The 14,659-nt window shown below is 38.6% G+C and overlaps 1 protein-coding gene and 1 pseudogene across 16 annotated transcripts in view; both read left to right on the top strand.

Moving 5' to 3' along the window:
- Positions 1-9,456, top strand: part of RBM41 (RNA binding motif protein 41) — a 60,244-nt gene extending 50,788 nt beyond the window's left edge. For 13 of the 16 annotated variants that reach the window (XM_077987668.1, XM_077987665.1, XM_015127926.3 and 10 more), the window contains one exon: positions 4,189-9,456. In XM_077987668.1, the coding sequence (XP_077843794.1) occupies positions 4,189-4,289 (101 nt within the window). In that variant the 3' untranslated portion in view covers positions 4,290-9,456. Of the gene's footprint in view, positions 1-185; positions 3,741-4,188 lie in introns of those variants that run through there. The other 3 variants (XM_015127928.3, XM_015127927.3, XM_077987666.1) reach the window with 2 other exon arrangements.
- Positions 7,439-9,041, top strand: LOC144338829 (syncytin-1-like; annotated as a pseudogene).
- Positions 9,457-14,659: the final 5,203 nt, after the last annotated feature.

Genomic DNA, 14,659 nt, shown 5'->3' with positions numbered 1-14,659 from the left:
ATCTGAATCTACACACATGCAGAAAAAGAGCACAGGCAAAAATAATTATGTAATTATCAGAAACAATCTATGCATTTTTCTTTTTTCTCTTAACTAATGTAAAAAACAATTGTATAAAACAATATGTATATAGTTGCATTGTTTGGCCTATAACATATAAAATATAATATATTTGCCAATAACAGGACGAAGAAGCTGAATGGAAGCAAAACTGTCTTGTACTAAAGAACTGACTCCAGATAGTAACACAAATCCACAGTAACAAATGGAGAGAATGTGAAATAGGAAATAAGAAGTTTAATATAAAAAAACTATAAACATATACTTATTCTTCTCTCAGCTTCTTTTAAAGATGTAAAATTAAGTAATTAAAATAATGTGTGTTGGGTTTATAATGTATAGAAATAACCTGTATAACAATAATACCACAAAGCAGGGGATGGGTTTATATAGGAATAGGGTTGTTACATTGGAATTAAGTTAGTATTTATCTGAAGCCTATTCAGTTTAGTTAAGATGTGTATGGTAAGCCCTAGAGCAACCACTAAGGAAATAACTTTTAAAAATCAAAAATATTATTAAAGAAATATAAATATCACATTATGAAATACTCAGTGCAAGAGAAGGAATGGAGAAGCAAAAAGCTTGAGGCATATCAAAAACAATAAAATGGCAGTCATGAATCTTCCTGTATCAAAATAACAATAAATGTGCATGGATTAAACAATACTATAAAAGGCAGAGATGTCAGAAACAAGTCTGATTCAACTTCATGCCATCTATTGGAGACACACTTTAGATTAGAAGATAGATTAAAAGTAAAAGGATGGAAAACAAATATATCACACAGACAACAGCCATAAGAAAGCTGGAGTGGCTATTCTAATCCCAGACAAAATAGACTTTTAAAAAAAATTACTGGAGATAGAGTAAAATGTTACAATGATAAAAGGGTCAATCCATCAAGAAGATGTAACAACTATAAATATATATGCACCTAACGGTACAGCCCAAAATACATGAAGCGAAAACTGAAAGGAAAGAAGAAATAGGTAAGTCCATAAAAAGAGTTGGAATATTCATTACCCCTTTTTCAATAATAGAGCACCTAGACAGAAGATAAACTAGGAAATAGAAGACTTGAACAACATTGTAAGGCAAATTGACCTTAAAGACATCTATATAACTTTCCACCCAACATCAGAATACATATTCTTCTCAAGTGCATATGAAACATCTCCAAAGTAGGCCATAAGTTAAAACATAAAACAAGCCTTAATAAATATAAGGGGACTGAAATCATGCAAAGCGTGTCCTCTGACCACATGGGACAAAGTTAGAAAACAACGGAAAGTTGGGAAACTCACAAATATGTGGAAATCAGACATACTTGTAAGTGACTGGCTGGGTGCAGTAGTTCACACCTGGAATCTCAGCACTTTGGCAGGCCGAAGTGGGAGGATGCCTTGGATCCCTTGAGACCAGGAATTCAAAACCAGCCTGGGCAACCCATCAAGACCCTGTCATTACCAAAAAAAAAGAAGAAGAAAAAAACTGTGTCAAAAAAAATCATAAGGGAAATTACAAAATTCTTTGAGATGAATGATAATGAAGACACAACACACCAAAACTTACAAGATGCAGCTAAAGCAGTGTTTACAGGGAAGTGTATAGGTGTAAATGCCTATACTTAAGAAGAAAGGCCGGGCACGGTGGCTCACGCCTGTAATCCCAGCACTTTGGGAGGCCAAGGCAGGCGGATCACGAGGTCAGGAGATCTAGACCATCCTGGATAACACGGTGAAACCCCGCCTCTACTAAAAATACAAAAAGTTAGCCGGGTGTGGTGGTGGGCACCTGTAGTCCCAGCTACTCGGGAGGCTGAGGCAGGAGAATGGCATGAACCTGGGAGGTGGAGCTTGCAGTGAGCCAAGATTGCGCCACTGCACTCCAGCCTGGGCAACAGAGCGGGACTCTGTCTCAAAAAAAATAAAAAAAGAAGAAAGACCATAGCACTAACCTCATTTTACACTTTAAGACCCTGGAAAAAGAAGAGCAAACTAAACCTAGAGCCAGGAGAAAGAAGGAAATACAAAAGATTAGATGAGTATAAATAAAATAGAGTAAAAAAAAACTAGAGAAAAATCAATGAAACCAAAAGTTGATTCTATAAAAAGATCAATAAAACTGACACACCTTCTGCTAGATTGACCAGGAAAAAAGAAGAATCAAATTACTAAAATCAGAAATGAAGGAGAGAACATTTCAACTGAACTTGTAGAAATAAAAAAGATTATGAAAGCATATTATGATTAATTTTATGTCAATAAATTATCATAGATGAAGTGTACAAATTCCTAGGAAGACACAAACTGCCAAAACCAACTCAGAAGTAGAAAACTTGAATAAACCTATATCAGGTAAATAGGTTAAATGAGTTTTTTAAAAGATACCCACAAAGAAGAGCCCTGGCTGAAATAGCTTCTTAAATGAATTCTACAAAACTTTTAATGAAAAATTAATACAAATTCTTCACAAACTCTTTCAAAAAGTAGAAGAGTGGTGAACACTTCTGACACATACTACAACATGGAAGAACTCAGAATATGCTCAGTGCAAGAAGCCAGTCACAAAAGACTACATGTTATATGATACTATTTATATGAAGTGTCTAGAATTGGCAAATACATAGAGATAGAAAGTGGATTAGTGGTTGCTTAGGGCTAGCACAGAGTTGGGGGGAATGGGAAGGGCTGGAGGTAACAGCTGAAGTGTATGAAGTTTCTTTAGAGGTTGATGAAAGTGTTCTAAAATTGGTCATGGTGGTGATTTCACAACTCTGAATATACTAAAAACCAGGAATTGTACACTTTAAATGGGTGAATTGTGTGGTTTAGGAATTATATCTCAATAAAACTCACGAAAGTAGGGATGTCCATCAGTAGGAAAATGGATAAATAACTTATGGTACGTTTATTTAGTACAATACTATGCAGCCATTAAAATAGTGAAGTGTATCTATGAATATATTATGACCTATACTCATGTCCAAGGTTGTGTATTAAGTTAAAAAACAAGATGCAGAAATATGTATAGTACAAACACATTTTTATGCAAAAGCATTCATTTATGTATCGTATGTATGTATATAAATATTTCTGAATAAATTTACGAAAAAGCTGGGAAATAGACATAGAAAGTTGTAAACCTTTGGAAGTGGGATTGAATAGGCTGAAGGAGGACTTTTACTTTGTAAAATTTTTAAAGTGGTGTCATTTTGGGGTGATTTTTACTTTTTTCAGTGTTTTTTTTTTTTTTTAACTAAAAAGAAATTTAAAAAAAAATATTCTGCCAATGGCATGGCTTCCAGAATATTTTTCAGGCCTACTCTGGGGATATCATCTGACTATACTCAGGACAAACTCCTATTCCTTTGATATACTGCTCACTTAGGATTAACAGTCCAATTTCAGACATAGTTAAGTGACAAGGAATAAATTATCCTGATACAGCCTCTGATGCATGTTACCAGGGGCATACTTCTAAGCTGGACTTTTTAGAAGGAACTGTTTCCTGTTAGGTAGAAAATCTCACCTCTGCTTTTTACTAGACCTACAGACCATTGCAACTGAGGAACATAAAAATGAAGGATATCCTTCAGCTGGTGCATAGATAAACTGTAGTATATCCATGCAATGGAATCCTACTCAGCAATAAAAACTAATGAAATATACATGCAACCACTTGGATGAATCTTAAATGCATTTTACTAAGTAAAAGAAGCCAAACTCAAAAGGCTACTTACTGTTTGATTTCATTCATATTATTTTCTCAAAAAGCAAAACAATAGGAATGGAGAAAAAACTTCAATGGATGTCAGGGGTTAAGGTTGGAATGCTCCTTGACTACAAAGTGGTAGCACAAGGAATTTGTCTTAATAATTGAAATTTTCTGTGTCTTAATTGTAGTTATGTAAGTGTATGCATTTGTCAAAACCCATAGGCTTATACACTAAAAAGGATGAATTTTACTGTGTGTACTTTTTTTAAATAAATGTTATTTTTATGGAGGAAAGAAAAACTTGGAGAGACAGTCATTTCTATTAAGTAGTGTTTTTATTCTGTGGTCTTTTGTTTACAGTTGAAAACTTAAAGCCACTTTGCTACTTTTCTTATTTTCTGTCCACAGGTCAGCAGAAATCATCAGTTAGAAACATCCATAGGCCAGGCACAGTGGCTCATGCGAGTAATCCCAACACTTTGGGAGGCCAAGGTGGGAGGATCACTTGATGCTGGGAGTTCAAGAGCAGACTGGGCAACATAGCAAGACTGTCTCTAAAAAAAAGAAAGGAAAAAATTTGTATACACATATACATATAAGGCCACCATTTTAAAAAATAAAAAGACAAGCTGGAAAATATATTTATCCCATACAAGGAGCTAATTTCTTAGTGTACAATGTATATAACTTTTTAGTATACAAAACAAATCCAATAAAAAAGTGGGAAAAGGAAATTTGTTGAAAAGAAAATATAAATGACCAATAAACTAAGACAAATGCTCAGAGTAGTAATGCAAATTAAGACAGTGGGCTCTCATTTTCAAAAAGCCTTTTGGATTTATAGAAAAGTTGTAAAAATAGTGAGAGAGTTCTCATATATCCTCACTCAACTAATGCTAACATCTTACTTAACTATAGTGCAATTATCAAAATCAGGAAACTAATATTGATACAACACTATTAACTATATTAGACCTTATTTGAATTTTGCCAGTTGTCCCATTAATGTCCTTTCCTGATCAAGGATCAAATCTAGGATCCCACATTGCATTTTGTTATCTCCTTATTCTGTTCCTATTTGTGACAGTTCTCAGTCTGTCTTTGATGACCATGACAATTTTAAAGAGTACTGGTCAGTTATATTGTATAATGTCCCTAATGAGGGTCTGTCTGATGTTTTTTCATGTTTTGTGTTTTTGGTGAGAATGCCACCAAAGTGATTTTTAGCCCTTTTTAGTGCATTATATCAGGACGTATTTGATGATAATTTTTAATACTGGTGATGTTAACCTTGATCATTTGGTTAAAGGGGTGTTTGCTGGATTTCTTTACTGTAAAGTTACAGTTTTCCTCTTCACAATTACTAAATATATTCTGGATGATGCATTGAGACTGTTCAGATATTCTATTTCCCATCATACTTTTGCCCACTAATTTTAGCATTCATCAATGGTTCTTGATAGCAGCAATTATTAAGGTAGTGTTTACCTAGTGGGGATTGTCTTAGTCTGTTTGTGCTACTATAACAACAACAAAAAATGGAGGCAGGGTAATTTTTAAAGAACAGATATTTATTTCTCACAGTTCTGGAAGCTAGGAAGTCCAAGATCAAGGTGCTGGCAGGTTCAGTGTCTGTTGAAGGCTATTCTCTCCTTCCAAAATGTGTCTGCTGAAGGCTATTCTCTCCTTCCACTTTGTTGCTGCATCCTCCAGAGGGGAAGAACACTGCTCCCTTTTATGGCAGAAGGTACAGAAGGGTAAAAAGGGCAAATCCCTTTTTATGATGTCATTGATCCCAATCATGAGGGCTCTACCCTCATGACTTAATCATCTCCTAGAGACCTGCCTCTTAATACTATCACATTGATCACACTGATGATTAAGTTTCAGCATATGAATTTGGGGAGGCACATTCAGACAACAGCAGTGATTTTCTTTTTTTTTTCACTCTCTATATTGAAATTCTTTAAGGAAGATGTCCCATCTCCTGCTTATTTTCTCATGTATTTATATCAGCATGGATGTTTATTTTACTCTATGGCTTATAACCTAATATTGTCATTGTTTTGTTGCTCAAATTCTTCTACCTTTGGCCATTAGGAGCTCCTTCAGGTTGGCCCCTCTATTCTTAAACATTTCCCATATTCTGCCCACTTCCTTGTTTTGTGGCACCACAAGGTGTTCCAGGCTCATTTTGTTTTTTCCCTACCCTAGCACTGGAATTAATCATTTCTGCATTGATTCCTACTTCCTTTTATTGGGAAATGATTTTTAGAAACCAAGATCTGGGCACTAGATGTTGATTTGCCATTTTTTAACCTGTCAGAGTGTCAGATATAAAGATTGATAACACTAAATGTTGCCAAGGGTATGGAAAATAGACACTCTTGTACACTTTGGATGGGAGTATAAATAAGTATAACCTTTGGGGAGGGCATTTGGCAGTATCTATTAAAATTTTAAGTATGTAGATCTAGAAAATCTACTTTTTGATCTCCATTACGTAGAAATACTTACATGTGTTCAAAGAGATAGGCACAAGAATATTCATTGCATCATTATAATAGCATAAACCTGGAAACAAAATTTCATCAATAGGGAACTGATTGGTTTAAAATTAGGTACAACTGTGCAATAAAATATCATGTTGGCAGTCAAACGAGAACTTCCTCATTGTTTGTTTAATTTAATTTTAAGTTGCAGGATACATATGCAGGACGTGCAGGTTTGTTACATAGGTAAACATGTGCCATGGTGGTTTGCTGCACTTAATCAGCCCATCACCTAGGTATTAACCCCCACATGCATTAACTATTTATCCTGATGCTCTTCCTCCCCTTTCCCCTCAACTCCCACCCCACAGGCCCCAGTGTGTGTTGCTCTCCTACCTGTGTCCATGTGTTGTGCACTTTAAAATTGTCTAGATGGTTACTTTTAGCCGCCCGTTCAGAAACCTTGTGCCACCGAGCCACCCAAGCGCTCTTAAATTTCCTCGCTACCTGTGGCTACAAGGTTTCCAAACCAAAGACTCAGCTCTGCTCACAGCAGTTTAAATACTTAGGGCTAAAATTATCCAAAGGCACCAGGGCCCTGAGTGAAGAATGTATCCAGCCTATACTGGCTTATCCTAATCCCAAAACCCTAAAGTAACTAAGAGGGTTCTTTGGCATAACAGGTTTCTGCCGAATATAGATTCCCAGGTACGGCGAAATAGACCGTTATAAACACTGATTAAGGAAACTCAGAAAGCCAATACTCACTTAGTAAGATGGACACCTGAAGCAGAAGCGGCTTTCCAGACCCTAAAGAAGACCCTAACCCAAGCCCCAATGTTAAGCTTGCCAACGGGGCAAGACTTTTCTTTATATGTCACAGAAAAAAATAGGAATAGCTCTAGGAGTCCTTACACAGGCCCGAAGGATGAGCTTGCAATCCATGGCATACCTGAGTAAGGAAATTGATGTGGTGGCAAAGAGTTGGCCTCATTATTTACGGGTAGTGGCAGCAGTAGCAGTCTTAGTATCTGAAGCAGTTAAAATAATACGGGGAAGAGATCTTGCTGTGTGGAATCTCATGATGTGAACAGCATACTCACTGCTAAAGGAGACTTGTGGCTGTCAGACAACTGTGAGGAAAGTAATTAAAATCATAAATCCCCATGGCCCTCCCTTATCATATTTTTCTCTTTACTGTTATCTTACCCCCTTTGACTCTCACTGCACCCCCTCCATGCCGCTGTATGACCAGTAGCTCCCCTTACCAAGAGTTTCTATGGAGAATGCGGCTTCCTGGAAATATTGATGCCCCATCATATAGGAGTTTATCTAAGGGAAACCCCACCTTCACTGCCCACACCCATATGCCCCGCAACTACTATAACTCTGCCACTCTTTGCATGCATGCAAGCAAATACTCATTATTGGACAGGGAAAACGATTAATCCTAATTGTCCTGGAGGACTTGGAGCCACTGTCTGTTGGACTTACTTCACCCATACTGGTATGTCTGATGGGGGTGGAGTTCAAGATCAGTCAAGAGAAAAACATGTAAAAGAAGTACTCTCCCAACTGACCTGGGTACATAGCACGCCTAGCCCCAACAAAGGACTAGATCTCTCAAAACTACATGAAACCCTCTGTACCCATACTCGTCTGGTGAACCTGTTTAATACCACCCTTACTGGGCTCCATGAGGTCTCGGCCCAAAACCCTACTAACTGTTGGATGTGCCTCCCCCTGCACTTCAGGCCGTACGTTTCAATCCCTGTACCTGAACAATGGAACAACTTCAGCACAGAAATAAATGCCACTTCCGTTTTAGTAGGACCTCTTGTTTCCAATCTGGAAATAACCCATACCTCAAACCTCACCTGTGTAAAATTTAACAATACTATAGACACAACCAACTCCCAGTGCATCAGGTGGGTAACTCCTCCCACACGAATAGTCTGCCTACCCTCAGGAATATTTTTTGTCTGTGGTACCTCAGCCTATTGTTTGAATGGCTCTTCAGAATCTATGTGCTTCCTCTCATTCTTAGCGCCCCCTGTGACCATCTACACTGAACAAGTTTTATACAATCATGTCGTTCCTAAGCCCCACAACAAAAGAGTACCATTCTTCCTTTTGTTATCGGAGCAGGAGTGCTAGGTGGGCTGGGTACTGGCATTGGTGGTATCACAACCCCTACTCAGTTCTACTACAAATTATCTCAAGAACTAAATGGTGACATGGAACGGGTTGCCAACTCCCTGGTCACCTTGCAAGGTCAACTTAACCCCTAGCAGCAGTAGTCCTTCAAAATCAAAGAGCTTTAGACTTGCTAACTGCTGAAAGAGGGGGAACCTGTTTATTTTTAGGGGAAGAATGCTGTTATGTTAATCAATCTGGAATCGTCACTGAGAAAGTTAGAGTGGAGCAGAGGAGCTTCAAAACACCGGACCCTGGGACCTCCTCAGCCAATGGATGCCCTGGATTCTCCCCTTCTTAGAACCTCTAGCAGGTATAATATTGTTACTCCTCTTTGGACCCTGTATCTTTAACCTCCTTGTTAAGTTTGTCTCTTCCAGAATCGAAGCTATAAAGCTACAAATCGTTCTTCAGATGGAGCCCCAGATGCCGTCCGTGACTAAAATCTACTGCGGACCCCTGGACTGGCCTGCTAGCCCATGCTCTGATGTTAATGACCTTGAAGGCACCCCTCCCAAGGAAATCTCAACTGCACAACCCCTACTATGCCCCAGTTCAGCAGGAAGCAGTTAGAGCGGTCATCAACCAACCTCCCCAACAGCACTTGGGTTTTCCTGTTGAGGGGGGGACTAAGAGACAGGACTAGCTGGATTTCCCAGGCCGACTAAGAATCCCTAAGCCTAGCTGGGAAGGTGATTGCGTCCACCTTTAAACACGGGGCTTGCAACTTAGCTCACACCTTACCAATCAGAGAGCTCACTAAAATGCTAATTAGGCAAAAACAGGAGGTAAAGAAATAGCCAATCATCTATCACCTGAGAGCACAGCGGGAGGGACAATGATCAGGATATAAACCCAGGCATTTGAGCCAGCAATGGCTATCCTCTTTGGGTCCCCTCCCTTTGTATGGGAGCTCTGTTTTCACTCTGTTAAATATTGCAACTGCAAAAAATAATAATAAAATAAAATAAAATTGTCTAGATGGTAAGTTTTATGTTATGTGTGTTGTCCACATTTTTTAAAAGAGCAAACTTCTTATCATAGTCTACAAAGCCCTATATCAGATCTGGCTATTGACCACCTCTCTGACCTCTTCTCATACTACTCTGCCCTTACACATACAGCAGACATGTTGGCATTCTTTCTTTTCTAAGAAGTCAAGCTTCTCCTTACCTTAGCATCTTTGTTCCCTTTGCCTAGAAAGTTGCCCCCCACCAACCCACAACCCCATATGTACACATGGCTGCCTCCTTCATCAGGCCAAATGTCACTTCCCTTAGAAAAGCTTTCTTTGGCTACCTTATTTATATAGAATTTCACCAACTCCCCTCTCAGTCACCTTCTGTCTCATGACCCTGTGTATATCCTTCATACCACTAAACATTATGTGAAATTATCTTACCAATTATTTTCATACTTGATTATCTATTCCCCTATTAAAATATGACCTCCAAGAGGCCGGATGCAGTGGCTCACACCTGTAATCCCAGCACTTTGGGAGGCTGAGGCGTATGGATCACTTGAGGTCAGGAGTTTCAGACCAGCCTGGCCAACATGGTGAAACTCTGTATGTACTAAAAATACAAAAATTAACTGTAAATCGCTTGAACTCGGGAGGTGGAGGCTGCAGTGAGCCGAGATGGCACCACTGCACTCCAGCCTGGGTGAAGAGTGAGACTCTGTCTCAAAAACAAACAAACAAACAAACAAACAAAGGATATGACCTCCAAGAAAGTAAAAATATTTTTTAGTTGCCATGTTTCAAGCATCTAGAATGGTGTCATATAGTTGCTTAATAAACAATTGTTGAATTCGTGAATGAGAAGATACACTTGACACATTAGCTAATTCTTACAGTCTTTCCCTCTTCAAACAATTATAGTGAAAAACTTACATGCCAAAAAATATTTCTCCTGTAATACCTGAGCAACCATGGATGTCTTCTGTTCTCTGGTGGAATAAGCTTGTCCATAGTGAGTAGGGTCATCAGTCACAAGTACACTCACAAGATTTTGACTTTCTCTCTGAGAATTTAACTTTCCTTTTTGGCCCAAACTTAAAGAATCACAATATGAATCCTAAAAGTCCTAGCATTATATGGACTACTATTTGAAAAGTTCAAATGATTCTTGTAGTGAGATAATAATAGTAAGCATAACAATTTACTTACCATTGCTATGCTAACATGTTTTATGTAAGTATATCATACAATCTCATCGTTTTTACAAAAACCCTCCCTTGATGTCCTCCCAGCTGGCATCCCATTTCTATACTCCCTTTAATAGTAAAATTTATCCAGAGTTGTTTATACCTTTGTAAAGGCTCACAAGTCTGGCGGGGGCTTTGAGTAGACCCAATTGCAACAGCAGTTCCAATAACATGAAAACAGCTGCGAGGAGCAAAAGGACCCCCAGTATTTCTACCACCTGCATGAGTCTAGTAAGACAGGACACTTGCACAAGTCAAGAAAAGCTGCCTTACTACCCAAAGATAGGCAGCAAGGATAAACAGAAGCCTAGGATCCAGGGTGAGCCGGTCTCTCAAAGGCTCAGGAAAGTGCCCAAGGTGGTTGGAGTCTTGTCTGCACGTACCCTACATTGCACAACAGCTGAGTGACCCCGAAAGTGCTCTGCTCTGGATTTATATATTCTGGATGCCACTTGTCCCACTGAGCACAAATGTTGCAAAACAAAGACATAGCTCAGATTTTTTCACACTTCAACTAAGAGGAAGAGTGGGAAGAACTAGGTTGGCTGAGGTCATCCAGGCACCTGTCCTAGTATAACCTCTTTATCTCCAATTTTCCTCCGTAACTCAGTTTAGTGAGGCTTTTGGCCCTACCAGTTTACTGAAACAACTCTTCAAGGCCACCAGTTGCCAAAAGATGTAATGGCCGTCTTTTTGTCCCCGCTTAACCTATCAGAAGTATTCAACACAGTTGATCACTCCCTCCTTGAAATGTTTTCTTCACCTGGCTACTGTTACACTTTAGTCTTGTATATCTACGTGTATATCTAGCTACCTACATGATACTTCCACTTAGATGCCTAATACACATGTCAAACTGAGCTCATCCAAAACAGAAATCTTGATACGCTTCCTATTCAAAAACTGGTTCCGTTCCCAATGTTACACCTCCCTAAATGATCCAACTATTCACATGACTGCTAAAGGTAAGAATATTGAAACAACTGTAGTGCTTAGAACAGTACTTGACACATAGAAGGTGAACAATAAATATTAATTGAATGAATTAATAAAATTAATACAATTCTCATAAGCCCATTTCTACTTGATGTAATGGAGTGCAACCCTGCAGGATATAGAAGATAGGAACATACCTCCCTCCTACTGTGATAACAATATATGTATATATGTATGTGTGTGTGTATATATATACAGAGAGAGAGAGAGAGAGAGAGAGAGCGCGGGTGGGGGGAAGTCCTTTCTATGTGAGTGGAGATTAATGACCACTTTCCTTCCATGGGCATCTGCCGAGTCTGGGTATGGGCTGGTAATTGTTTTTTGCCATAGGCAGAGAGACTCTGCTCAGGAGAGAAAAGCAGTAGAACTTTTGACAGCCTCATGAGCTGACATGAAAGATCAGAATTTGGAGAAGCCTCAAACTTGAAGTCAGGTTTCACCTTGGTTTCTCCCCACTGACTCTTCTTGCGCACTGGAGTAGCACTGGAGCCTCAGAGGATGGGCTGGAAAGTCAGAGATAAATCTCTTGCAGTCTCATGATTTATAGGAGACAAAGTCTGGGTATGGAAAAGATTATCTCCCAAAAGGGAAGAATCTATTTTCAGATTTTGCCCTCAAGAATTTCAGTTAGGACAGAGTGGAACTAAACCCACAACCCTGTGACAACCTAGCTCTGTTTCTAATTGGTTTGAAGTGATTACTCCTCACCCATTTTCCTGACAAAAGAGTCTTCTCTCTCTAGGAGGAAAAAAAAATCACTGATATCAGAATCTATAGTCACTTTTGCACAATTTTCATTATTCTGGAGGCTAAACCAACTCCATCATGGAAGCTAATCCACCATGCTGGCTTCCAATTAACCCCTGTTCCAGGAAGGCCTCCAAGATTTCCAGTTTATCTATTGTTCCTTGTTTAAGAGCAGGTTCTTAACCATAAATCCTGTCCTTAGGTCAAACAACTTTGATATTATTATACTTCAACTGTCCTACATAGCCCTTCTGAACCACTCCCTCCCCAGTGGTATATAAACTCTGGGTCTAAGGGGTAGTGGCACAGGAATCCACCATCTTGTCTCATCGCCACCTGAGACAGACATGGCTTCTGTTCATAAGTCACTGTTAAATGTTTCTTTCTAAGAAACTGGATTTGTCAGCCTCTTTCTTCAGCCTCTCAGCTTTCTTGGACTTTGGGAAAGGTTTGCATAGACTTGTCTGCTGCAAAACAAGCATATCAAAAGATCATGAGACATATGAAGAAACAGGAAAATGTGACCTATAATCAAAATGAGAACAGTCAGTATGAGTAGACCCACTAGTGATCCAGATGTTGAATATACTGATACATGATGCAGCATGGCTGTACCCCAAAAACATGCTAAATAAAAGAAGCCAGACACAAAAGGTCACATATTTTTTATTCCACTTATATGAAATAGCCGGTATAGATAAATCCATAGAGACAGGAAGCAGATTGGTGGTTGCCAGGGTCTATGGGTAGAAGGGAATAGGGAGTGAGTACTTAACAGATATAGGGTTTACTTTAGGGGTGCTGAAAATTTTTTGGAACTAGAGGTGGTGGTTGGACAACACTGTGAAGGTACTAAATGCCACTGAATTTTATACTTTATTAATTTTATGTTTGTGTATTTCACTTTAAAATAATTCCTTGAATGGGTTTATCGGTAGACTGAACACAGCAGAAGAGCAGTGAACTCAAAGACAGTGGAATAGAAACTATTCAGTTGAAGTACATAGAGAAAAAATAATGTAAAGAAGAGAAAACAACATGAGAGTTATGTAGGAGATTGTCAGCCAGTATAATATAAGTGTAACTAAAATCTCAGAAGGAAAAGAGCAAGAGAATGAGGCAGAAAAAAAAACTATTCAAAGAATTTCCCCAGAGTAATGACAGACCTCAACCCATAGATCCAGTAATCTCAGTAAACCCAAAGTAGGATAAAAACAAGAAAACCAACCTTAGGCACATTATAGTCCAACTTCTGAACCAAGGATAAAGAGGAAAACTTAAAAGCAGCCAGGGCTGGATGAAGTGGTTCATGCCTGTAATCCCAACACTTCAGGAAGCTGAGGTAGGAGGATCACTTGAGCCCAGGAGTTTAAGACCAGCCTGGGCAACACAGGGAGACTCCATTTCTATAAAAAATTTTAAAATGAGCCAGGTGTGGTGGTGCACACCTGTGGGAGGCTAAGGTGGCAGAATTGCTTGAGCCTGAGAGGTCAAGGCTGCAGTGAGCCATAATCATGCCACTGCACTCCAGCCTGTGTAACAGTGAGGCCCTGTCTCAAAAAAAAAAAAAAAAAAAAAAAAAAAAGCAGCCAGAGGAGTGTTGGGAAAGGCAAATGACTCTAAAGAAATGAAAATAAGACTAACGACAAACTCCAACACAGCACAATACATGGATGCCAGAATATAGTATAATCACATGTTTAAAATACTCTAAGATAAAATTGCTAATCTATAATTATGTGTCCAGTGAAAATCCTTTAAAAATGAAGATTCAATAAAGATTTTTTTGGACAAATGAAAGCTGAAAGAATTCATTGCCATCAAAATTGCACTGTAAGAAATACTTCTTCCTTCTGACTGAAGGAAAATGATACTACATTAAAGAATAGCACTCCAGGAAGAAATGAAGAGCATCAGAAAGGGTATACATGTGCATAAATATAAAAGATTATGTATTATTTAAAGTAACAATAATAACAATGCCTTGTGGAGTTGTATGTAGAAGTAAAATATATGATAATAGTAGAAATGATGGGAGCAGATAAATGGACCTTTACTCTTGTATAATTTTTTGCATTATGAAGTGGTAAGGTACTAAGTAAGGAAGACTGTAATAAATTAAGGATGAAGGGTTTCTAGAGCAAGGTTTCTTAACCTTGTCACTTTTGACTTTTGGGGCTGGATAATTCTTTGTTGTGTATGGCTAACCTTTATATTTTAAGCTGTTTAGTGGTATCCCT

Source organism: Macaca mulatta, chromosome X (assembly GCF_049350105.2).
Source record: "Macaca mulatta isolate MMU2019108-1 chromosome X, T2T-MMU8v2.0, whole genome shotgun sequence".
Classification (NCBI taxonomy): domain Eukaryota; kingdom Metazoa; phylum Chordata; class Mammalia; order Primates; family Cercopithecidae; genus Macaca; species Macaca mulatta.
This window is presented reverse-complemented; position numbering and strand designations above follow the sequence as displayed.